General features: G+C 38.0%; 1 protein-coding gene across 2 annotated transcripts in view; it reads right to left on the reverse strand.

Annotated features, from left to right (window-relative positions):
• Positions 1-25,806, reverse strand: part of SYK (spleen associated tyrosine kinase) — a 58,202-nt gene that overhangs the window by 10,226 nt on the left and 22,170 nt on the right. The window contains exons 2-7 of one of the 2 annotated variants that reach the window (XM_074813148.1): positions 23,878-24,330; positions 22,268-22,428; positions 13,060-13,198; positions 11,555-11,636; positions 10,484-10,533; positions 5,766-5,834 (exon numbers count right to left, since the gene is read on the reverse strand). In XM_074813148.1, the coding sequence (XP_074669249.1) occupies positions 5,766-5,834; positions 10,484-10,533; positions 11,555-11,636; positions 13,060-13,198; positions 22,268-22,428; positions 23,878-24,291 (915 nt within the window). In that variant the 5' untranslated portion in view covers positions 24,292-24,330. The remainder of the gene's footprint in view (positions 1-5,765; positions 5,835-10,483; positions 10,534-11,554; positions 11,637-13,059; positions 13,199-22,267; positions 22,429-23,877; positions 24,331-25,806) is intronic. The other variant, XM_074813149.1, reaches the window with a different exon arrangement.

The following is a 25,806-nucleotide window of genomic DNA, read 5'->3' on the forward strand; positions in this document are numbered from 1 at the left end:
TCAGGGACCAAACTGAACTGCCAATCTCAAGAACAAAGAGGCAAATGAATGGTATGAAACAAGATCCTCAGCTCTAGTTTTGTTTGTCTAGCCTCGTATACCCTGCCAGGTATGCAAGTTAAGAACTGCATTTCCAAGACCTGTATTTCCAAGACCTATTTCACGCATGGGCCATTCACTAACCCAAAAAACCGCACTAAGATTGGAACTCGATCCTAAACCTCTCAAAGTGATGGGCTGGCAGTTTCACTGTGAACACTTAGGACAGTGTTTCCCTACACTATGTCAGGACGTATAGGGAAATGCTTAGGTTCAGCCAAAATATTAACCATCTTTTGCAAAGCAAAACCAAATCAGTTGAAATGATACTTACTGAGACCACAGCGATTTTAGTTTGTGCATTTCATATACCCTGTATTGCTTCAGAACATATCAAGAATACTTAGGGGTTTTTATCTTACTGCTAGTTACTATGACCCATTCAGTATTACTACTAAGAAGTGATTATAGTTCCACTGGATAGCTTCCTGGATGTATTCTTGCTTCCTACCTTAACTATATTTATACTTTAAAAGGGAGATCACTTACATTTCAAAAGGTAATTGGAATCAATTAACTGAGTGGATACAACGTAATATGGACTTACATTGATACCTGTTCCTAGACAGGTAACAAATACAAAGGAAGCAGGTGTAAATTGCCACATTGCATGAATTTTATGCCTCTGGTTAACACTTCTTGGCCAAGGGGTCCAAAAGTAGAGAGGGAAAAAAAGGATAAAAATACAGTGACTGCCTAAGAAAGGAACTGAGATGCTGAGTGTCAGTTTCCAGAATACTGTTGTATTGGGTCTGGCTGAGCCAGAATTGGTTTTCCCCTGTAGCAGCCCTCCTGGTGCTGTGTTTTATGTTGGGAGCTGGCAGGGTGTTGATAGCACACTGGTGTTGTGGCTACTGCTGAGTGGTGCTTACACAGCACCAAGGCTCTTTCTGACATTTCCCCCCCACCCCACAGTGGGACGGGGTGGGCAAGATCTTGGGAGGGGACACAACCAGGACAGCTGACCCGAACTGACCAAAGGGATATTCCAGACCATATGACGTCTGCTCAGTATAAAGCTGGGAGAAAGGAGGAAGGGGGTGGGGTCACCCTTGGTCCTCCGAGGCAACCACTACACGTATTGGAGCCCTGCTTCCTGAGAAGGCCCGACATCGCCTGTTCATGGGAAGTAGAGAATAAATCTGTTTTCTTTTTTTTGCTTCCACGCGCGGACCTTTGCTTCGTTTTGCTTATATTAAAACTGCTGTTGTTTTACCCACAAGGGTTGTTTTGTTTTCCTATCTTATTTTCTTTCCCTTCTTTGCCCTATTGAGAAAAAAAGGGGAAAGGGGGGGAAGTGATAGAGTGACTTGGTGGGTACCTGGCATTTAGCCAAGGTCAAACCACCACAACTGTAAGGAAAGTTCTGAAATACTTAGGAATGATAGAACCACAGTTTCAAAGGATACCTTTTGCATATTTTACCTTTAAAATAATATTTCTGAAAAAAGCAATATGTTCAGAAAATGACATCTAGAAGAGACTGCAACGTTCTGGGATTCCTTTGTTTTTTAAAAGTTTTGATAGGACTATCAATTGTCCTCTGTTCACTGTGGGGAGTACCTCAACTGTGCACCAAAAAGTGTGAGAGGAATATCTGAACACAAGTCTTGAAATGCCCCACAGCACACACCTCATTTAAAACACTGAAACCTTTTCTGGAGTCACAATTAGGTAAAGACACATGGGTGTAGCTGTAGCTCCAACCAAACCAATGAAGCACGGCACCCTAATTTTCTTTCTTTCTACAGTCAGATGCTGGATAGAGTTTGTGTAGTTGCTGTTACATGATGAGGAGTATAAATTCAGACCACAGAAGGGTACAACTTCAGCAGATCTTCCTCATTTTAAGACGAGTAAAAAGACTGTGCCACTTTTTCTCTTTGTAACCCAAGCTTATGAGAAGTGAGACAAAAACACTTCGGGAAAGGCCTTTGAAAACGATAAGCTCGAGATTTCAGATGGACTTGGAACTTACTGTTTGAAGAAGTGATGCTTTTTTTATGGCAATATAACCCTTCAGGCTGAATCATAATGATGGAAATTACGAATTCCACTGCAATACCTTGTATAGGTCTGATAAGTAAGCTTCATCTGATTGCTGCTCAACAACAGGGCAGAAGTACCTAAGTAGTACTCAGTCAGTACTGGATAACCCCACAAATTTCAAGAAACTTGGAGGGCATAAGGTCTCATGTGATTAGTATTAGCTGCAGACTAGAGAGGTAGTTAAATATCCACAATCCTAGGTCTCAGTGTATGAAGTGGCATACTTTGAACTGGCCAAACAGAATTCACGTACAGCAAATTCATACATCTCAAAAATCCATTCACTAGTGCAGAACAGCTGGTAAAAGTATAGCTCTGGCCATGACAAAGCTGACTCGTCAAATGGGATGTATAGAGACGTTTTTGCTCTTTGCAATTCAAGAACAAAATAAAAGAATCAAAAAAGATTGGATGATCTTGTTCACGAAGTGCATTAAAAAAAACCCGAGTGCATCACTCCTGTGCTTGTGAATAAATCTTTGCTGCTGTGAACTGGAAATGACACAGTGACACAAATTCTAACAAAGTGGGTTGTATTTCTCAGAGAGCTGCTCATCTTACCTATATTGTCTTATATGTATGTGTGGAATGATATTCCCCATTGTTGCAGTTTGATTAAACAGCTTAACAATGGCTTTTTCATTAGTATTTCTGGTTGAACTGCAATTTGATGTTTCACAGGCACCTTTTCAGCTCATATTAGTAACTTGAGAATATTATGCAGCACTCAGAAAACCTCAAACATTTTTCTTTAGTTCTGCCAGTTATGTATTCGGGAAATGTAGTTCCCTGCATGACTTTGAAAAAGATCTTCTAGCACAAAGGTTGGAATTTTTCTCTTGAAGTCAAGCAAGACGGACTGGAAATGGTGCAGGATATATGTATCATTGCATGTACAGTAGTCTGTGTAATGGTACAATAAAGTTTCCTTTTAATTTGACTGTTGTTTAAACCCAAAGTCCTTTCTGCCCTACACTTTAAAAACAGCAAGTTTAATTCTGCATATATTTTCTGACAAAGGGACCTTTGTCTTAATACAACCAAGGTACAGGTTAGGAATCTGTTAAAAATGGCACATACTATGTGACACCTTGTGGTACGTACACTTGCAAACTATGGGGCAGGCTGTCATTTTATGATCTCATACTAGAAAGCTGTTGTGAGCCTGTCCTGTTTTCACATGAACATATTATTTTCTTCTGCTAAGGTTTAATCTTCATTGGCTAAACTCCTCAGGTACCCATAATTAAGCTAATCTAAATGTGCCATTCTTCTCCTTATTAGGGACTGGCTGTACTAGTGTGGCACTTTTCTAGTAATATAGCCACATCTACAATGAGAGGAAAGCAGAAGGCAGAGAGTTTGCACTGACTCAAAGATATCTTTCTAAGTAAAAGGAATACCAGTTTCTGTGCATGGATAAGGCCTTAGTAGGATGAGCCCTAAGCAGGTTTGATAGCATCTAGTTGATGTAATGAGAACAAGACCCACTTACTGTTTGCTTTAAAATATGATTGAAAAGGCTCCAACTACTCTGATTTTTATAGTAAAGATTATAATTTTATAGTAAAGAATACACTTATGAAGGCAATCAGTACAGCAAGTGCGATTTCTTTTCAGGTTAATAATACCGATTTGCAAAAACGCAAATGTATATGTAGGACTATAAAGTCATCTTACTTTACTAAATCAAACTGAATAGCAAAACACTTCATGACAAAGAAGTATGTGCCATTTTTAACAGATTCCGCTAGTGGACTCTTGCATTCCTTTTCTTGTATTCCTTTTTACTGGACGAGTAAATCCATGGTCATTTTGCCCTTTCTCTGCTTTGTGTAAGAATACACGGAGTAATCTCTTAACCTGTACCTTGGTTGTATTAAGACAAAGCTCCCTTTGTCAGAATATATCAGCCAAATCCTCAATGAACTTTGGCTAAGACATCTTAGTCGCCACTAGGTGGCAAAAGCTCATTTAAATTATCATCTAAATTCCCAATTTTACATTAGTGAGTAAAACAGCTTGAAAAATTTTGAACTGAGTGCTAAAATTATATAAAAATAACCTGTTTGTGACATTTAACAAAACCATAATTTCTAAGACTGAATAAATATAAGACCATAAATTTTCCATTTTACTGTCTGAAAGTTTTTGACACGAGAGGTAACTGTTTAATTAACCAAGTCTAAAGTAAACTCTGCCTGTTGGAGTTAATGGATGGTAAATCTTGGAAATGTTCAGAGCAGAACTTTTTTTTAGAGTCTAAAATTTGGCAGTATGATGAAATTTGTGGGTTTGAGTATTCAGGGTTAAGTACATGTAAATGGTGATCAAATCAGATTTCTGAAATTATTTTCTTAAATAATTGGTCTTTTTCTGCCAGTATGCTTCACTCTATAGTCTGTGTATGTTCCCAGAAGGCAGGAAATAGGTATTTCACTGCAGAAAGCAATCAGAGAGCAGCACAGGTTTTACCAGGTGAACAGGCAGCAGAGAGACCAGTCATGTCTAAAGAATTCAGACTCCACACTCACTTTTCTGAACAAAACCAAAACCATTTTCTTAACTAATGTGTGATAATATGGCTTTTTTTTTCAGATGGCCTTAGAACATGTCTTATATATGTATTTGTACTAGATGACAGCACATTAAAAATGACATGTGGGTCCTGTAAGGCTATAGACATGACAACAGCTATTGGTACTTCAGTATAAAAGTGAACCGAAGTTATAGGAAAAGAATAATTGTTATTTACTAGGATTATCAAATACAGGATATGTCAAACATAGTTTTTCACTCTGAAGAGCAGTGTACCCTAGGGCTTTTTATGCCTGCTCATTTTTGTTGAAAAGCAACTGGAAATAAATAAATAAACAAAAAGAGAGACTCATGAGTGGAACAGGAACACATATGTTATTCTCAGCATGCAAACAAAGCTCATAACTACGTGCTTCACAACTACATCAATTACCGGACAGCATAATTTTCTGGCCATGCAGCAGCAATTTCATTAGTACAGGGCTGCCTTCCCCTTGACTCCCTGACACCTTATCACCTTTCCCATTCTGCTTGGTCCTGTGACATCTCACACTCACCCAAATGTAATTAATGTCAATGCATAACAAGATTTGTGCACATAGGTTCTGTAAGAATGTATTTTGTGGTTGTTATTAAAAAATTGTTCCCTAAATGTGCTCAGTAATAGCACTGTGTAAGCAAGCCAATTTTCTGATTAGGAATGATAGTTCAGAGTGGAAATATCATGTTGTTCTGCTGTAAGTGACTATTTTTTGAAAAATCATTTTATTACTTACATTTTGTTTGAAGACATGTTGAGATCTGCACTAATGCTCTGGGATGTAAGAAATTACTTTAAAATAGTTTCTCAATTTTTAGAACTTCTTTAAAATCATTGCTTTAGTCATAAAATCAAGGCCATAATTATTCAGATGATTACAAAAGAAGCAGAAAGCTTACAAAATCTTCACAATCTGATTGTTAGTAGCCAAGACACACATTTAGTAACAGCAAGCTGAAAGAGGGGGGGAAAAAGTGAAATTAGTCAAGTGTAAGTCCTTTTAGCTCAGTCAAAAACCTAAAAAGACTATATGAGGCACCTTTTTGCTGCCAGCCTTTGGAAAGGTGTACGATTTGAGTCTTGAGATAATTCCACCTCCTGCCCAAATCTAGAAACCACAATGTCAAAGAGGAACAGTAAATGTGTCAGGAAAATAGCTAAAGGTATTTTACAAAATAGACATAGTATACAAGAACAAACCACTCCCAACTCTTCTCTTGTGTGTGCCTGCAAGTACACACACGATGCATCAAACAAATGTAGTATAGGAAATCTTAGTACTAAATTTTCTTTCAACTATATTACTCTCAAATCATCTTGATCTGTAGATACACCTTAAGGCAGTTTTAAAATTCAAGCACATTGACCCCTCCCCAGATCTTTTACACAATATGTTTCTCCTGACTCTGTTACTGAACTTTAGCCACTCCCCAACATATTTACCAATGTAAATCAGTTGATAATTTTAGTGTCTTGAAGTATGACTAATGTATCTAGCAAGATCTGAAGCACACTGTGGTCTTACAACAATGTGGTTATTGAAGCAAAAGCACACAAACTGGTATTAATTCAAACAAAAATGAACAGGCTTTAGATTTTACATGTGCACTTATGTTCTGTATAAAGATACTTTCAAAAGAAATGCAAATATGTTTTACAATAATACATTAATTTAACGAAACATGACTAATTAGCACTTCTAGGGGTCACTGAGAGCTCACACCTGCCTAATTAAAACTGCAATGCAGTACTTACTGACCAAGCATTTAGGCTTATGCTGAAGTTGAAATAATAATCTGAGTCACATTCTCAGCCACTTTAAGCAGCCTTTGAACTCACTTCCAATTAGATGTTCTGAACTTTTAAATAACCCATTTGGACTTTTTTTTTTTTTTCCCTGAAAAGATAGCTTTTTGAATGGATAGGATTGGTATTTTTCCTAGCTTTCTTTTTAAAAAAATGTTTGCTTTCACATAAAAAAAGTTATCTTTTGTTTCAAAACACCAAGAACAGCCATGCAATCCCTATTTCTGCTGGAAGAACAGAAACTTTTTGATGCTTGACAGTCTTCATAGCTGTGATACATAAAAATTCAGTTACGTGTACTGAAAAAGCTTACTGAATCTGCTATTTTGTTTTACTTCACAAAATTCTCTTTCCATATTGGGAATAAATGAAACCTGAAGCACTTCTTAGCTATAGTTTTGCAACAGATAAATTCTCTAAGAGGTTAAGTGCTCTTCTGCACATGGTGAGCATGGTTCATTATACGTTCCCAACGAGAGTAGCTCTCAGCACTTGACCAAACAGCTACCTGTACTGCTTTGATGGTAATACTGCTTAACTCAAATGTTTGTATTAGGCATAAAAATGGATGCCAAGAGGAATGCTTAATCAAGGACAGCAACAGTACTAGTCTAAAGTTAGGTTGTTTAGGTCTATTATTAATAGCTGGTAAACTGTGGCTAAACAAAATACCAAAAAAGGTTAAGTGGAGAATTTGGAAAGTGGCCAGAAGTTGTCAGATTCACTGTAACATCAACAGCTGACTTTAGGTTCATATCAAAAGCTCCTCTACAAGTTTAAATACATATTGGGACGATGTGCAGGGAGTAAAAAGTAATTTACAATGTCAAAGGGGATCAAAAATCACCTTAAATCTAGTTATGGAGCCTCTGGTAAAAGGCAAAAAAAGTCCTAGTCCATACTTGCGCTGAGAGAAGTAAGAAGGAGTAAGCCTCCATATTCTGCATGGAGAAATTATCTCCAATACAGACTTCCAGCAGAAAGTCCTTCCTTTTGGAGAGGAAGCATATTAGTATCACTAAAAAGGAGATGTTCAGATTACAGAAAAGGAGACAAGAAACAGTAACATTTTGTTACTCTAAGTTTGTTTCTGGGGCATTAGTAAATACTATACAAATTCCTTCCCTGATGTTGTAAATTTTACTCCAACTCCTCAGACACCAACAGTTTGCAGTTAAATTAGTTGGACAGTCTGCCTTGCATATCATCCAGCAGATCGTTCTACAGTGGTCATACATTCACTTAGCTTCAAAGCAACTTCAGATTTGGGCATGCTCTCCACTAAAGCTCTGGAATCTCACCAGTGTGTTTCAGGCTTTGACATACAGAAAAATAAAAAATTGTTGAAAAATTGGTCTGGATGGGAACACCAGTATTAGACTGTCCCTCAGAACTGGCCATTCCTCTCCTTTCTTCAGCAGTTTATCATGTTCTGTCCCTCTACTCTTTCTCTTCTGCTTCTTTATTCTAATAAATCTTCTCTCACAAGTCATGATCATTCCTGTTGCCTTGCTCTGGATTATCTCCTGTTGGACAACATTCTTTGGTGCAGTGCCAAAAACTGGTGAAAGTACTCCACCTGAGACCTTAGCAGGGTTGAACAAGCTGGAAACACTCTTGATGTTTCCCTTTTTTCTGCCAGCATGACTGCTGGTCTTTGTTCCTGTTCTGATCCACTACAGGCACCACATCCTCTGAGAAACTGTTGCTTTACCCCATCCTGTGGGGAGCTGACTATTAGAAGTGCAATATCTTGCACTGGTTTCTACTGAACTTCATCTGTTTTTTCCTGGACATTTCTCCAATTCATCACAGTAATTTTGAGTCCCAATTCAAACATTTACAACCCCAACTGACATATTTTGGCAATACATTTTTTAAAATAAAAAATACTTCAGAAATGTCAGAAATGCAAACTTAAATCTTAATTATGATGGTGTAAATAATGTGAAGATAGATTGCACAACCTCTGCATAAGACTTTGTTCTTTTCAGCATGCATTTTTGGTTTTGCAATCTGAATTCATTGTATTTCAGGCTCTCTGTATAAAAAAATCTACATGAGTGGTCTTTAGTGAGTTACTACTTTTGCACAAAGATATTAATGTATGAGAACCTGGCAATATTAACTAAAGTCTTTGAGCTCCAGAAATATTTAAAATTTTCCACTTTCTATTTTTATGTTTATACTACAGGAAAGTAACTCAGCAGGCTTGTTCTATAAAACTCCCAAATAAAACACAAAATTCAGATTTCAGTTTTAAGAACTTCAGAATGTCAAATTTAAACCAATTTAGGAGAATACTTGCAAAATATACACTCAACACATATCACTCATATCTTTGGTGCTTTTCCTTCCATCACGATGAGTCTTAAATGTAACTACTATTGATCAATCCTGAAACCATTAATGGTTGTATATAAAATGTGCAAGTGACCGAGTGCATTTAAGTGAGCTACTTGCTAGGGAAGTACATGTTCAAGAGTGAACTTAATCTCACCTAACTATGGCTACCTAAAAGCTACCTAAAAACAAGTCTTGACTAATAACCTAGGCCCCTTCTGAGTGGCAAGACATCGACACATATTGGTGGAAAGTCATTCCACTACTTTCAGGCTGAAGTGATGTAGATGTGTATGTGTCTCTCTCTTGCTTCAAAATGCCTCAAAAGCAAGCCTTTGTGATTTGCTGAACAACTGGCTCTTTCATTTGAATTCATTCATGTTAGGCAAGGTTAATCATACCCTGTTAGCATGACCATGTCTTTCACCTGTAAAGCATCATGAACAACTGGGGCAGTATTACTGCAATGCACCGATGAAAAGAGAAGAGGTCAGCCCATTTACTTTCATGGCACAGTCCCAAACATCAGTCACCTTAGTCAGATACAGATTTTTTTTTACTACTTCTTTGAAAAGTTAAATACCTAAAGTAAGATTTCTTGAATTTACTTTCATTTACACTTAAACTGCAAAATTTTCTATGGATAATCTAAAACCTACATAACATTCCCACATTCAATGTGCTTGATCCACCACTATAACTAATGTGGTCTCATGTGCTTAAACTTCAGTCATTCTTGTAAATGGCATAGATCCAAACCTTAGGACAACATTTAAAAAAAAAAGGCACCAATTTTGGGTGCATAATTTCCAGTGATTTAAAAGGGCACCTGATTTTCAGAAAGTGGTGGTATGAAAATGGTGGTTCACAGACCCATAGGGACTCAACAGTACTGAAATAAATGTAATTGCCTATTTGAACAAAAATATTTTTTTTCTATAATGTGGGACTGCATCAAGATAATGACCTAGATGATTAGGCTCTCCAGGGAGTGGTGAAACAACTAAGTTAAACTCCCTATTTCAGATGAGATCAACTACAACTGAATGAGATGGTGTTATGTATCACACCTCAGGTAGCTCCTTTAATCAATGGACTCTAAGAACTACATTTGCTCACTCTTCATGGAGTTGAAAGAACATCCCCTAATTTCACTGCACAAGGAATCAAACCCTTGTGCAAAGTCAGATGTTAACTGCACACACCAAGTATGAAAATAAATTGAACCTCCATTTCTGCTTTAGTCATTAGATTCTCAAAATGGACTTTGTAAACAAAGCAGTATCTCTCCTAGTGTTGATACAGTCACTATAGAACATGACAACCAATAAGGCATTTTGCATATGAAAAATACTGATTTTCACATACATTGTATGTATAAAAAAAATTCACAAAATTAGATGATGATTAGCTCATGCAAAACACTGATGAAAGCAATAACCATGCTAAAATGTTAAGCTTATTCAACTTACTGCTTATATCCTTAGAAAAACAAATTCACTGATGCAAAAATACCCAAGCATTAGGATTCCTAGAGCAGCATGTGACTTCTCAAATGTATGTGCCTTCTCAAATCAATGATACTGCTATATCACCACCTACTCTTACCTTAGAAGGGGTTCCAGGAAGAGGAGGACGAGTGTTAAAAACAACAGTTTCTGTAAAAGAATCAAATGTAGAAGGATACTGAGCAAGGTGAGAAACGTACTGTAAGAACACAAAATTTTAAATAGGGGACCAAGTTTCTAGTTTTTTAATCACTTTACAGTGTTTCTCCTGGCCCATCTTCTTTGCTTTTGTCTCTAATGTGACTCGGGTACTTGCTGCCACAGAGATAAAAGTATATGCAGTGCAGAAGTGTACTGCTCAAAAGTACTGGAAAAGCACAGGCATATCCTTTCACCATGGCACTGGTATCCAGTCAGAGTGATGGAAGACGACCTTAGAGAGAGAACACCACTTCTGGAACAGCACAAGTTAGACAAGGATCAGTCAGAAGCATCTTTTTTCCCCTGGCAGTCAGAACAAGAGGGAGGACAAGGTCTCATCAGTATTTAACATGACATTAAAGAAGAAACAGGCCAAAGAGCATACTGGACCTCAGGACACTCCCCCACCCCCGCCTTCGACTCCCTTCCCCCAAGTTATCAAAGAATGTCTCTTACCTCTATTCTCAGCATTAGCACAGTGCAGCCAATCCCTTGTCCTGTCCTGCTCTCCCCAACATGGGAAGTAATTCCTCATCTACCAGCAACTCAGCTGTTGGGTGCACCTCTCACTGCACCCAACCTGAATGCCTATAGCAGCACTGCTGATGTACTGGCCTCAGCCTGGGGTAAGGAAGTGCTGGGACAACCACCTCGTTAATGTGTGTGGGCCAAGTAACACACACTGCCACTTGGAGCAGCAAAGCACGTTTTGGATCTGACATTAATTTTAGAGCCAGCAATAACTGGAGTTGGTAGCCTCACTTATGCTACAGGATCTGCCTCCATCTTGCATGGTCTGGCAGATCTTAACTCATTGAAAAGCTGGAAATTTAACATTTAATATTTTTTTTATCTAACATTAATCTACCATAAGCTGTACTCACCTACACAGCAAGTGGAAAAAATGCACACATCTTTATCATCATTAGCATGGCTATGTATACATATCAAAATAGTAGAAATAACTCACCATTTTCTGAGCCAAGATGTGGGCAGGGAATGGTAAGAACCCTTAATAATCCGTCTGGCTTGTATGAATAATGCTCAACTAACTACCAGAACGAGAGGGGGAAAAAAATCAAGAGAAGGAGAGAAAAATATATGAAAAGGTAAGGGAGGCATAATTAAATATATTGTCTCTTTAAACTTGTGTGCATATATACAATAATTGGTATATATTACAGCAAATGAACTGGGCATACAACAGATCTTTACTGCACATGTTCTTACCTCATCTTTACTTCTCTTTAGCAGGGTGCATGTTTCTGAAGTAACCTTGTCAATGAATCTGGAACCTGATCCAAGAACTGGATTTTTAAGACTCAGCATTCCACACCTTGTTCTGCTACTAACCAGCTTTGTAACTCTGAGCAAATCACTTCTTTTTATACCTCTGAGTTTCCACCCTCTTTTTTTTTTTTTTTAATTTTTTTTTTCCCAAGATGGGTATAACTACAGTGAAGGAATTGTCCTAATACACAAGGCTTTCTTTGGACCTCAAAGTTGCAATGGGATGTAAGCAGTTAATAAATGTATAGCACCAATAGTTGTGGCCATTTGTGTTCCTGGATTGTCCCCTCCATGCCATTTTATTACAGGTTCATTACTGCTATATTGGCTTTGTTACATTTGGGTGGAAAGAAGGGGGTCTGTGAGTGAAAGAGTTGCAGACATATTAAAAAAAATTGTAAGACAGCATAGCTGCTTTTAAATTTCCAGTGACTCCAGGAAAGAAATATGCAGGACATTTACAGGAAAGGCTAAGAATTAATATATGCAAGTAAAGACTCATATTTTAGATTTGTGACTCACTTTACTTGTTTTAATAGAATTTTAAGCAAGAGGGCATAGATTTTTGCAGGTGTTCCAACTCCCTTAGCATTTTCAATTTACGCAGTCATTTCTTCAGTATTCAGTTTTATTATCAACTATGGCATAGTCAACTATGCACTCCTTAATTGCTTAGTCTTCACCAGGGTTTTGGTGGTAGCCCTCAGCAAACTATGCTTTTTCAGCCTTGAAGGTAGAGAATTTCAGAGCTAAAGAATGCAGTATGTGTACAGAATTCTAAACCATCCCCTTTATGCTTCCTAGCATTCTGTTTATTGCTGTCATAAAAGACATTAGCAAAAGAGTATACCTAGCATAACTATTATTGAATATGGTCACTTGCAAATGCATCCTAGAGAACGTTCAGCTAACTGAATAATAATTACAGCAATTTTGAACTCAGCCAAGCTGAAATATCACATTTAAAAATTATTAAACTCTCTACACTTAAATAGCTTTCTACATTAACATATATTTTCTTCATGTATAGAAAGCACATAAAGTTGGAAACATGTGACAAATAACCTGCCAAAACACATTGCTGTTTAGCTAGAGTGTTGTTGCACAGCAGAATAAAACAAGCTGCCTTAGTCAGTTATATGGAAACATGATGACAGATATTCAAGTGATTCAAATTGAACAGACCTGCCAGAGGGTGTCAAATCTTTTTCCATCTGGTATGGAGAGCTTTCCTGTCTTATCTCTGTCAATACGGTAATGCAGTACTTTTCCATCATTGAGCAGACACAGGGCATAGGAACCATTGCTGTCCCTTTCTCGGATACTGTAGGAATAAGAGGGATTTTCAGGGTTACACTTTAGTAGGAATGAGCATCTTCATTGAAGTTCTTTTTTAAGTCACTCTTTTCTTTAAGCTTTTGAATTAAAAAAAGCAAAATCAGCACTGCATCTTCTGAAGCAATTTTGTTAAGCCTTTCATTTATTTCTTAGTGTCATTTGTTTTCAGATAGAATTCCCTAAAGTTTCTTTTTTTTTCTCCCCCGAAGGGCAAAAGATGACAACAGAAAATCCATGATGTGGAGCTCTTTGCTAGGCAGCTACAGAACACTGTTCAGTGCACAAAGTGCTCTCTTTGTGCACTGCAGGCCTGCAAAGCCCATAGAAGTCTTGAAGCCAGGATCCAGCATACACTAGCAGTTGCACTTCAATCTCATCTACAGCTTATGTAAAACTAAAAACTACATATAAGTGCCTTCATTAAAGCAAGATTTGTCTCCTGTATCTTTTATTTTGAAATAAAGAGATGACAGTACAGAAGATAAAATACTGAAAGAATATAATGTGAAATACAAATAAAGGGAAAATCATTGTGCAATGAAACAGATTGTTGTTTGGCTGGGAATTTAAAGTAAATCATACATTTATGTAATCATTAATTCTTATAACTTCTGTAAAGACATTAATGCTTTGCTGCAGATTTCACATAAAATTCACATGAAATTTCACATGGTATTGCGGTATATATCTGGTCTATAAACTTCACCAGGGAGAGATCACAGAATGTAATATACAAACACTGTCTAAAATTCATAGGTAGCCATGATGATCTCCTTTTTCCAGGAGATCTGCAAGTAAAATCTGAGATGCCTGTGAAGTGTTGCAGTTGTTTTGAGTACTCAAGACTACCTAAAACTGAGACCAGTATCTTCTGGTGACTGGACCCAGAGTAGATAGGAATTTGGTACCAGCTCCATCATAATTAGAGTATCTCAAAGTAGCCTTTTTCTTTTAGTTTGAGTTGCCTGTGTTCACTTGCTGCTGACAGTGAGACAGCAATAGAACTAGATTAAAATTTTCAGCAACACTGAAACACTTCTTGTTTCTGTCTTCTACTCACTCTCGAGTTTTTCAAAAGCCCTGAGAAGAAATAAAGGAGGATATGCTCACTAAGATGTTGTGAAGCTGGTGCAACACTAGTACTTGTTATCACATCTCAGAAGATTGCAGTGGCAAGCATTAAATTCTGTTCCTCAGCTGACTCACTGAACTAAAATTGTTTTTTTTCTGAACTACTCATGCAACTATTTTTTCAAGCAGAGTGATTCTTGTTGCCTAAGATGTGAACGGGACACCAGCTAAAGGAAAAGGGAAGTAGGGTCAGTTTTCTTTCTGAAACCAAAGTAACTTGCCTAGTGTCTCTAAAGCACCTTAAAACACATTGTGGTTTTTCATGACATGCAGGTATTTTCTCAGCGTGCTTATTTCCTGTGCTGACTGAGCAGTGGAGAGCAACAGGTTTCAATAAAATGAAGAATGATTTTTACTTTGTCTTCCTCTGACTTGCTTTTAACAAATGAGGCTTGGAAAAATATTTTCAGAATAGAGGATATTGTTTCTAAAACACAAATGAATGGCATTTCATTGCATTCAGACTGCTGTTCAGAATACAGCACAAGTAAGATTATAAAAATGCAATGGATTGTTTCCCAGTAACAAATGTCCTTCATGTTTTCACATGAGGCAATGGTGGCTCCAATACAATTAGCTCGACTGAAACTGATTCTCATTTGCAAGAGTTGTTGCTATCACAAGAGTCATCATAAACATTTCTTGAGAGCACACGCATTAATGGGAGAAGGGAGTCCTGACTTCCAAGGACCATGACACAGATCCAAACAGCCCTATCAGTATCAGGTGCAGGATTTAGGCAGAGTTCAGGTTCGTAAGACTGTGGTTGCATTTCTGAGATCTTCCTTCCCCCAACCAGCAGTTAACAGTTATGGCAACTTCTGTCAGACAGCTCTATCACTGCACATGCAAAAAATCTCCGCTCTAACACTTATGACTGAACAGGGTCCAGGTTCCAGAACCCTCGTTCTCTTGGGGTTATGGTCGAGATGTTTTTTTAAACTGTAGCCAGTCAACACCAGCACAGTTTGGATCCCTACAAAACACAACAGAAGGTACTGCCATCTTCCAAAACATGTCTGAAGAGCAGAACTATCAAGAGCTTTGAAGCAACAGCCAAATGATGGCCTAAGTCTTATTTTTGGCAACCAGATTCTTTACTGGTCCAAAAAGCACCCTCATAGAACTTACCGTCACAGCCCAAACCAAAAACTTTTACTGCCTCTGGTGACAAGCATTGTCACAGGCTATGTTTCACAATTTCATGCTGGTTTTGCAAACTGTGATAATGGCTGTCTAGGTTAGGATAAACCTCCAGAACTCCAGCTGGGTACACAGTATCCAGTACCTTACTGTTACTGTAAAAAATGGAATCAAGAGAAAGGCTGCTCAAACTTAAAGGTTATAAACTGAAACATCTTCAAATGGAAGTCAAGGTTTTCACACCTTCTTGATGGTGCTGCCTGTACTACTCTGGGTCACCACATCAGATTAGGGGGCTCTCTTCATATATGGAACTTTCCTTCTATGAAAAGTAACAATTTTCAGAATGTTGAGAAAAAAATCCAAAAATCCAAATGCACTATCTGCTTTAGCGTGCTCTGAAATTACACAAAATATTTACTGCTCTTCAATACAAACTGATAACAAAAAAATCTTCATTTTAAAAAGCTGTATTTTTTTAAAAAAGCATTTTGGAAAAGAAGAAATCCAGCAGTGAAGTATCACCTGGTCTTTCACTTCATGCCATTGTACTGAGATTAATCAGAAACATGAACAACTTCACTGAGAGCAAATTTGAATTCACAGATACATTAGAGAAGCACCAAGGTATCTAGATTTTCTGACATACATTCTAGAACAGCAATTTTAGAAGAAACTGAGAAACTCAAATTGTTACACGATGCAATGAAAAGAAGGTTTAGTTATTGATTTTAATTTTCATGCAACTTATGTTTGAGTATTTTTATGGTTTTGTGAACGTAACCCAAATAGCAGCCAATAAGTATCTGGAGTATCATTACACACTGTGTAAATAGCTAACCATTCTCTCCTTTAGTAAAGTCTCTATTTCTGCATGGAAGCAAAAAGAACAATGTCTCAATTTTTTCTGCTTCCAAGTGAAAAGAGAAAAGATCTCTTTCCTTTCCTTTTAGAGGAAAAAATCCCCGAGGGTAAAAAAAAAATGCTATTACAACATGTCTCATTGACTGTGTAGAAAAGGGATTTCATCTTTTCTTCACAACTCTGACCCACTCTGCTGCTGAAGCACACACACAGAGCTACCCTTGAGAAGTCATGGCCCTGCTGCAGTGGTCTGCAAGTGGTGCCTAACTATGTACCTAACTGAAGATCAGTAAACAGCTCTCCCAAACAGCTGTGGGCATCATCCAGGCTGCTGAGAAGGGAAATACAGTGCCTCCAGAAACATTGTTCACTGTCTGCATTTTATCATTTCTCTTGGAAAATTTTTATGGTCATCTAAGCCTAGCAACTGCTTGGCATTTTGAAGAGGAACTTCATCATTAATTAATACCCCTGAATTAAGGTCATGTTTAGGAGGATTGTTTTCACCTTGTCTGAATGTCAACAATGTCCAGTTCCATTTATGGATACAAACATAATACTGGTAAATTTATTTAAAGAATACTCTACAATGTCAGATAAATCACCTAGCTCAGTATGAACTCCAGTAGTGGTAAATTCCTAGAGAAAGTAAGATTAATGTAAATATAGACTGCTACATGTATCAGAAACACAAATTTTGGGTGAGACAAAAGACAAGAAAACTCTTATGGACAACTGCACTTCAAAACTTCTTATTCTGAAATGGTGCTAGTAGTGTTAACTACTGTAACACGTAAGAGACAGTTTAGTCTCTAGATGTCATGAGGAGCCATGAGTTCTGTAAGTCATTCAAACAGTTGAAACTAGTTTGTTCTCTTTAGTATATCTTGTGCGTACTTAAGACATTCTTATGATACTAAAATTATTTTTTACTTGCCTTTTATGCACCTGTTCACATTTTATGTGAACTACGAACCCATATAAAAGGTTTCTAGAGACTAAACTGCTAATTATCAATGTCTTCACTCACGGTTTCCTCAATGTTGAATTTTTAAGTTTAACAGTATTTCCAAATATTGTTTATCTTCCTTCAGCTTCAGAATTTTTGGTTCTTAACACATATGCAAGATCACATGCTCATATAACTGAAGTGGTCACTACTGATGACAAATCAAGATGTGCCCAGAGCTACCACACACTTACTGGAGTTGTTTCCTATATGGAACTGAAGAGAAAACTAACATTTTTTATACAGCTGGTCTGTCACTGTTAGCAAATTTTTAATCAATTTTTCAACTGGTCCACACATGCATGTACTCACATAGATAATATTATATTATTTATTATTAATGAAAAATTATTACAATATTAATAACAGTATTGATAATATTAATAGTATTATCTATGATCATCTAGACAATATTTATCATCATATTCTACAATTATGCCCCCTACCAGGCAAAGTCTAACAAAAAAAGTCTGGTAAGAACCAGCATCCTACACAGCATGCACAGCAGTGTTAATGAAGCTAGCAGGGGCTTGAGACTTTAAAAAAGTTCTCTATTTTCTGTTGCTTTTCAGGTCATTTTAGAGATATCATATTTTCCGTCTATTCCACTGCTATAGTTTTTTCTCCAAATTTTGTGGCTAGAGTGGCAATCTTTAATGAGTGTTGTTCCTGAAGAGTTGGGCACTGCTTCCTATCTCATGTCATTTCATGGTATTGTTTCTAATTTTGACTTTAAAAACAAACTCTGTATCACCCACATACATACTTATTTCACTGACTTTTCAGTCATGAGAAAAACTTTAAAAAGACCTTTGAAAATTTCCTAGTAAAATACCCACAGTTAGCTCAGAACTTTTCCAGCAGCTTGGATAGATCACAGTGTTAGATCTATGATGCTAATCATGACATTTTGAACTGCAGTCAGGAAGCTTTTCAACTATTTCCATATTTATTATATTGAAAAAAATCTAGATTTGATAATCCTGCAGTGCTGCAAAGCAGCGCTGAAGAAATATGTTCTCACAGAGACTGCTGTACTGGACAGTTAGCAGATTTCTGGTGTAATGAGTTTTAGAGACCCTTCTAAAAGAATATACAGAAATATTCTAGCCTTTTAAAATTTACTATTTTTTCCATAATAAACAAGATTATCTTTTCATATACTAGCACCTGCTTGTGGACTTATTGCATAGCCTCACAGTACCTCATCTCATTTAAAATCTAGCTTTTATGTTCCCAGGCTCCATTTCCTAGCTCAACAAGTTAACTTCTCTTAGACATCGAATGTTTCTAAGTTTCACCTTTCAGTCAGCTACCAGGCTTGAGTCTTGACCAACGTGAGAAAAACAGTCCCTGAAGAGCTACATTCACAAGCACAAACTCAGTCTTCAGTCCATAGGTGTACAGAAGATTCTGACATGCGCTGCCTCCAGGTAAGCAAAAAGCATGGGATGCCCATGCCTGAAATGTAAAACAATGCACCTCTCTAGCACTCAACAATTTTGCTGCTACTGTTTCAGTTAGCTAACAAATGAGTGGTTTATTTCTCAACACCTGCTGAGCTAGCACATGTTAGGCAAACCACTGCGGAAAACAGAAAACCTCTCTGAATTAGACAGTTCTTTTGTTATTTGCTATGAGCCTCTAGGTCTACCGATCTGAGAGCTCAAGAGCTCTGGAAGGAAAAATAACTGATTTCTGATACAAATGAACAACACATTATTTCTCTTGCCGCTCTGGCTGCTGAATTATGGAGCAGATGAAGATCTCCCCGCTTCTTCCCTGGGAGCATAAGAGTAATTTAGGTCTAAACCTGCCAGATATGCAGTCCATGCAAGAACAATTAATGCATCACAAAACACCCTACAGATGCAGAAGTAAACAGTGCTGTCCTTAATAAGAGGGACGCAAGCTAAAACATACTATCAGTTGTATTTTCATATTATCTTAGCTCCAGTGGCGCTTCTCATGGTTTAAACAGAGCCTTAAAGTTAGTATTTTCCTCTCTATGGGTTTATCTATCTACCTGATGTGAAAGCAGCTGCCTGAGTTCCAGCAGAACTATATAAGATATGCACCCACTGGCATAACAAGTCCCCCAGGAGAAGGTCTGACTGCTCCCTCCACAGCTCATCGAGCATGTTGCTGCAAACAGCACCAGAAATGCCTCCTAAGCCATCTCTAAGGGAAACAGGAAAATGCTGGAGAAGTATTTCTATTTAAAGCTGTAGGAATGCTTACAGAAGATTAAAAAGAGATCAGGGTCTCTTTATAATAGAGATTGAAAGTGCCAAGTCTGCTAAAAAATTGCATTCCCTCACTCCAAAGCTCATCCTTATTGTTAAGAAATGTTAGTTAAGGGATCCATTTTTTTTAAGAAAAACTAGCTTCCTTTTTTTTTCCCCAAAGAGAAGCACTTTGACCACATAGAAACCAATGTGTGTAAGAGGTAAACTGGAAAAGCTGGAAGCTTTAATACATGATCAACATCATGACTCAGCTGATACAACACTGATTTGGTAAGATGTTAATATGGAAAGTAATAATCTTCAGAAAAAAACAGGTCATTAAAAGGAAGGGTTGCTGCTTTGTTTCAGATTACATGTCTCTATGTCTAACAAGTAGGATAAGAAACTAGCAAAGTCACAGGGCAATGAAAAAGAGAGGTGGTATGGTAATGCTGTGCTGGTAATCTATGACAGTGACCATGTTCAAATCAATGAAACTTCTGTGCTATAGGAAGAAGCATTCAGAAAAGATGAATCTGTGATAAGGGGAATCTTTGGCTCCACAAACATTTGTAATAATTTTTTTGTTACAAATGGCAACAAAAGCAACCAGTAAATGACCCTCTAGATGTGATCCCAAGAAATAGGGAGTATGGAGCTGAAAATGTGAAGACACATGGCAACTTGGGTGAGAGGGATTGTGAAACAGTAAAAGTTCAAGGACTGAGGGAGGAAAGAGATTTCAAGAAATGAGATGTCAGTACACTCAAAGTATTTGTAGCTAAGACCTGACAGGATAGGAATTAACTCTACTGGAAATAAAGATTTAGAGGAGTTACCAGTTCCAGACAATTAAGATTGAAACATGGAAACATATGAAGGTTGCATCTACATTAGCACTTAGTGTGGCACAATTACAGCAAATAAGTAAAGTGAAAGAGTTGGTAATGAAGAAGCACATCCATTCTGCACTCACTCCTACAGTTTTACTTTGGACTAGTTTTAAAAAAGTCAAAGATAGTTGAGTGCTGAAGAAGACTATGTAGGTAGGCAATGAAATTTCTCTCAGGAATTACACAGTTCTAAGTGATCCTTCCCTGCTGGCCATGACCTTTAGGCTTCATTTTCTATCATTATATAAATACTTCTATTGGGGGGGGGGGGGGGGGGGGGGCGGCGAGGGAAAGGAAATGGCTCAATGAAAACTGATTTTTTTCAAATTAGGATTTTCGAAAAGAGAAACTTTTTTGTTAGAAGATTTTGACTGTCTTTAATCCTTACGAGATGATGGCCGTTAGTCACTACCCTAAATGACACATTTGCACTCAGAAAACAAAAGATCATGAGGTCGAGTAAACGCAGACAGTGGCAGACACAAAATGGTGTTACCAAGGTAAAAGCAATTCCTTCTGTTGCTTAACTGCAAAACAAAGCACCACCACTGCCCCCAGGAGAACTGACATGGATCCCAACAGTTGTTAACATCAGCAGATTGTTTGTATTTTTACCACTTTGGTAAGTCAGCATATTGGGTACAGGTGGCCAGGCTTTGGCAGCGGGGCTGCGGGGGGCTCTGTGAGGAGGTCAGGGGCTGCCCTGAGCCAGTCATGACTGGTTCCAACTGGGCCCAATGCAGGGACCCCTGCAGGGCACTGCCAAGCACCTCAGCAACGTATGCGGCACCTCCGCCTCTGTGAAAACATCCTTAAGAAAGGGCAGAAAAACGCCTGGTAGGTGGTGATGGAGAGAGAAAAAAACAAACACGAAACAGAAGCAGCACTGCAAACACCAAGGGCAGAGGAGGAGGTGGGGAGGAGGCATTCCAGGCGCTGGAGCAGAGAGTCCCCTGCAGCCCATGAGAGAGGCCACGGTGGAGCAGGTGTCCATACTGCAGCCCTCCAAGTGGGTGGATATTTCCTGAAGGATATTTCCTGTAGAGAGCCCATGTTGCAGTGGGGAACAGCGTGAGGAGGAAGGAGTGGCAGCGAGAAGCTGTCACCAACTCACTGCAGCCCTGTCTCCTACCCATCCTCCCCTGCGCTGCTTGGTGGGGAGTGGAGTTGGGTGTGAAGGAGGGAAGTTGAGTCTGTGAAAACTGGGGGTGTGGGTGTGTGAGAGGAAGGTGGTTTTTTATGTTTTTGTCTTTGTCTCTTGATCTCCAACTCAGTATCAACTGACAATAAATTAAATTACTTTTCCCCAAGTGGAGTCTGTTTTGCCAGTGGGAATTAGTGGTACATGATCTCCCTGTCTTCATCTTGACACACAAGCTTTTCCATCCTGTTTTCTTTCCCTGTTCTGTTGAGGAGGGGCAGTGTGACAGTGGCTTGGTGGACTAAGGTTAACCTATCACAGTCACTTAGTATTGCTTATGAGTTATAAAACAAAGTTCAATTAATTTTTCTTGTATTGAGTTTTTCTGATGCTCCCTTTAGAATTAAACCTAGTATTTGATGACCCACGCTTTTGCTATAGTTTCCCATCTTTAGTTAAGTGGAAACCTAATGTTGGAGACACTTGCTTAGTACAGGAATGCTTATGTCATGTATATCATGCTGGACTGGGGTCTCTCACTGTGAACAAGTCACCTTTTAGGCCATACTCTCATTTGAGATTCATTCATGGGAACTGTGTACTAACACTGGTGGCAAACAGCAATACCACAGAAAAAAACACTCACAGAAATTTTCCATTGTTTCTTGACCCAATGAGGATACGGTGTTCTGACTCTTCCCGAGAGATCCTCCCATGGAACCATGGCATCTTCTCATGGGCTGTAGTGGCAATCAACTTCTCCAGCTGAGGCTTTTGACTAATGATAGCTTGCTCAAGAGCATGCCCCTAGAGAGTGGTAAAAACACAGCAGGACAGTCAAACCATCTTCTGCAATAAAAACATGACAGGTAGACTCCCAGTATTGGATTGCTTTTGGGACATCCAAAATCTGCATGTATCTGTTGTATGTGGGAAAAAGATCTGGTTGCTATAAAGATTTTAAACCAGAAACTAACTTATGGTAACCTAAACATCACAAAGCCGGGATTCTTCCTCTACCTCTGAGAAACAGATGGAAAAATGACCAGTAAATTAAGCCCTTAGTGATATATCAGTACTTCAGCTGAAAATTATGTCATATTTTTATGCTAATGAGACATAGCTAAATATACTCAGTGCCACCCTGAGATGTCATAACATACCTCCATATTACATATCCTACAGCAGTTTACTGAAATAAACTGAACATGCTTTTCATGTCTACATTGAAGACATCAATGCAAATTTCCCCAAAGCAGACAGGACAGTCTCAATTTTAGAGTGAACTACATTAATATTTTAGATATAACCTAGACACTTCTAAACCCATCTACAGCCTATCACTTCCAAATTTGTCCCAGAATCTGAGGGGAAAACCCCCTCATTTCATCAGTCTTCAACTTGAGTTCAACAACTTCCTTCTAGACTGGGCTCAGACTCATCAGAAAAAAAATGTCAGCGTCAGCACTTATAGTAAATGTAGTATAAATTTCAGACTTTTCTAGTTTGGGCATTGCTCCACATATTTCATGGAGCAGAACATGTAGGGTTACTTGCTAGTACCAAAAGAGATGACAAACCTAGCATAACTCCATGAGCTCATAATGGTAACTCATGGCATCCCAAGGTGAAATAGTATTCCTGTTGCAGCCTCCTACACTAGTGTTAAGACTAGCTTCTTCACAGTCATTCTAAGGAAGAAGTCCAGCCTGTCTTCCTCAGCACGAAACATTGCTGCTTGACACATGCAGTACTGAAGATGAATAGGTGGTTAAGAAATCAGGTTCTGTTCTGGACATAATCTAAATAAGCATTACAGAAACAAGGTCAGCTAAGAGGGGAGGATGTAAAACAATTCACCATATCACCATGTTTGCCTGCATATCAATCCATAAAAATTCAGAATCAAAAGCAATCAAATAAACCATTTCTGTATCTTGCTCATCATCTTGTTCTTGTATCATCTATTAACTTTTGGTGCATGTGGAAATCTGATGACACAGGTTAGTGCAGAGCTAGATAAGCCTATGCTAGCCCAAGATATCATAAAAGTCTTAAGTTTTGTAAAAGTTCAGGAAAACTACACTTATGACCAAGTTACTGCATGTACTGGGAGGAAAAAAAGCCCCACTGTTCAAAACTCAAACAGCTATGATTCCATTATGAAACAGCAGCAGCAACAGCTGGAAACAAACACTGCAATCTCTTTTCTCCTAAATCAAAGACCACTTTGTGGCAAAGTCAGCCTGTATTTACCTGAAGATTCCAAGTTTGTTTGACATACTCTCTGATGAGGTTCTCTTTTAAATCTTCAAAGGGTCCTGTTTTGGGTTGAACGCCTGGTGGTCGGTTGAAAGGTTTTCTCAGTAGACAGACAAGGCCATCTGCTTCCTCTGAGTGATAGTTAATGAGTTCAGCAGGACTGGCATGCGACTTGCCTCCTGCAATAGCATATGAGCCACTTAGCTCCCTTTCAATTGTATAATGATGAACCTTCCTTCCATGGGCCAAGGATAAAGCAAAGCCCCCCAGGTAATTCCGGCTTTGCCGGAGCAAGTATAGTCCATCACTCACTCCTCCTTGCATCAGATACTCCTCAGCTTCTTCACGTGTAATATTGCCAAAGAAGTATGGCAAATGGTTAGCAGGGTTTGCCATGTTGGAAGCCATGCTTTGTCTTTTCCAAGTAGCAAACTTAGTATTCTATATCTGAAAAACAAAGACAGAGACATGAGCATCAGTTTAAAAAAAGAAGATAAACCAGTAACATGGCAGTTCACCTGTGGTATGTTGGTAATAGATTTTTTTAAAAGATTTTGGGATGAAGATCACATTTTTATTTTTATCTTGTTAGAAGTTGTCTAAATCCCAATAGAAAGTTTTTCCCTGTTATATAGTAATATAAAAGTTTCCTATAACTGCACAAGTTTCCTTTAACTCCCTTTCTGCTGCTTTTGCCTAGCCATAGAGAGGTCCTGACATTTTCACCTGCCTGAATGCCTGTATCCATCCTTTTGTACGGACCTTCAGGTGTCTCCCAGTAAAAGGAAATAACTAGGTAAGAAAGATTCAGTGAGTACAGCTTTTCATTCCAGTTTTTTGCCATTATAATTTTGCTTATAAGAGTAACATGCCAGTATGTGGGCTGAGTATGGACAAAAGTCCTATCTTAACATAGTTAACACTTCTCTCCACATAGATTTACCAATGGTTTTTTAATGGGAAAAAAAAAAAAAGGTGATACTGTCTTTTTGAACTGTTTTCATTTCAAACAGCTTCTACTGAAATTATACGAAGGCACACTACCAACAAAACCACAGAAGATACTCAAGTTCAGCATCTCTGAGGAATAATAGTGAACATAACATAAACGGCTTCAATTCTTTTACTCTTAATATAACAATAAAAATAATCTCATCTATTTTTATATCTCTTACATATATTTTATTTATATATATCATATATACAGTATTATATATATCAATATATTATATATTTTTAAAAAAATATGCACAAGGACTCTACAGAATTCTAGCTACAGGAATACTGTTCTTCTTGTGTCCTGTCTTCCCTGAATTATCCCAGCCTCTAACCTACATTGTCAGAAAATAAATTTATTTTCATTAAACTCCATCGCAGATTTACACTGCTGGGACAGCGAAGTATTGTGCTGGAGTTCTTTTTGTCTCTTTCAAGTTATCGAAGAGGAGACATCAGAATGCAAAAGCTGAATTTTGTTTACTATCCATTTTAGTGACATTTAAATGACTATCTAATGGATACCGGGAAGAATACCCCAGCTACCTGCTGATAACATGTAACTGGATAGGAAATGAATATATTGACATCAGTGAGACTATTCTTGCAAGAGTATTTGCAAGCTCTTTTTTGTCAGATGGAGTGGTCCACAACTGCAATTACTTATGTAATTGCAAGTTCACCAGTCAATTCATTAATCTGTTCTTGCAACGTTACAAGTTTTTCATATACTTTCTTCTCTAGTCCAATCACTGTTAATCACGAATGGCCACAGACTGTCACATCTACAGTTTATGTGGCGTAAAAAGAAAGGAACTCCATTTAGGAGCAGTTCAACATCTTCTTTCAGTCTAGAAAGAAAAGAAAAATCCCACTATTATTGACTGTGCACCTGTAAAATGACTTCATGATCTGAAAAATTACTTT

This window comes from Strix aluco, chromosome Z (assembly GCF_031877795.1).
Source record: "Strix aluco isolate bStrAlu1 chromosome Z, bStrAlu1.hap1, whole genome shotgun sequence".
NCBI lineage: Eukaryota > Metazoa > Chordata > Aves > Strigiformes > Strigidae > Strix > Strix aluco.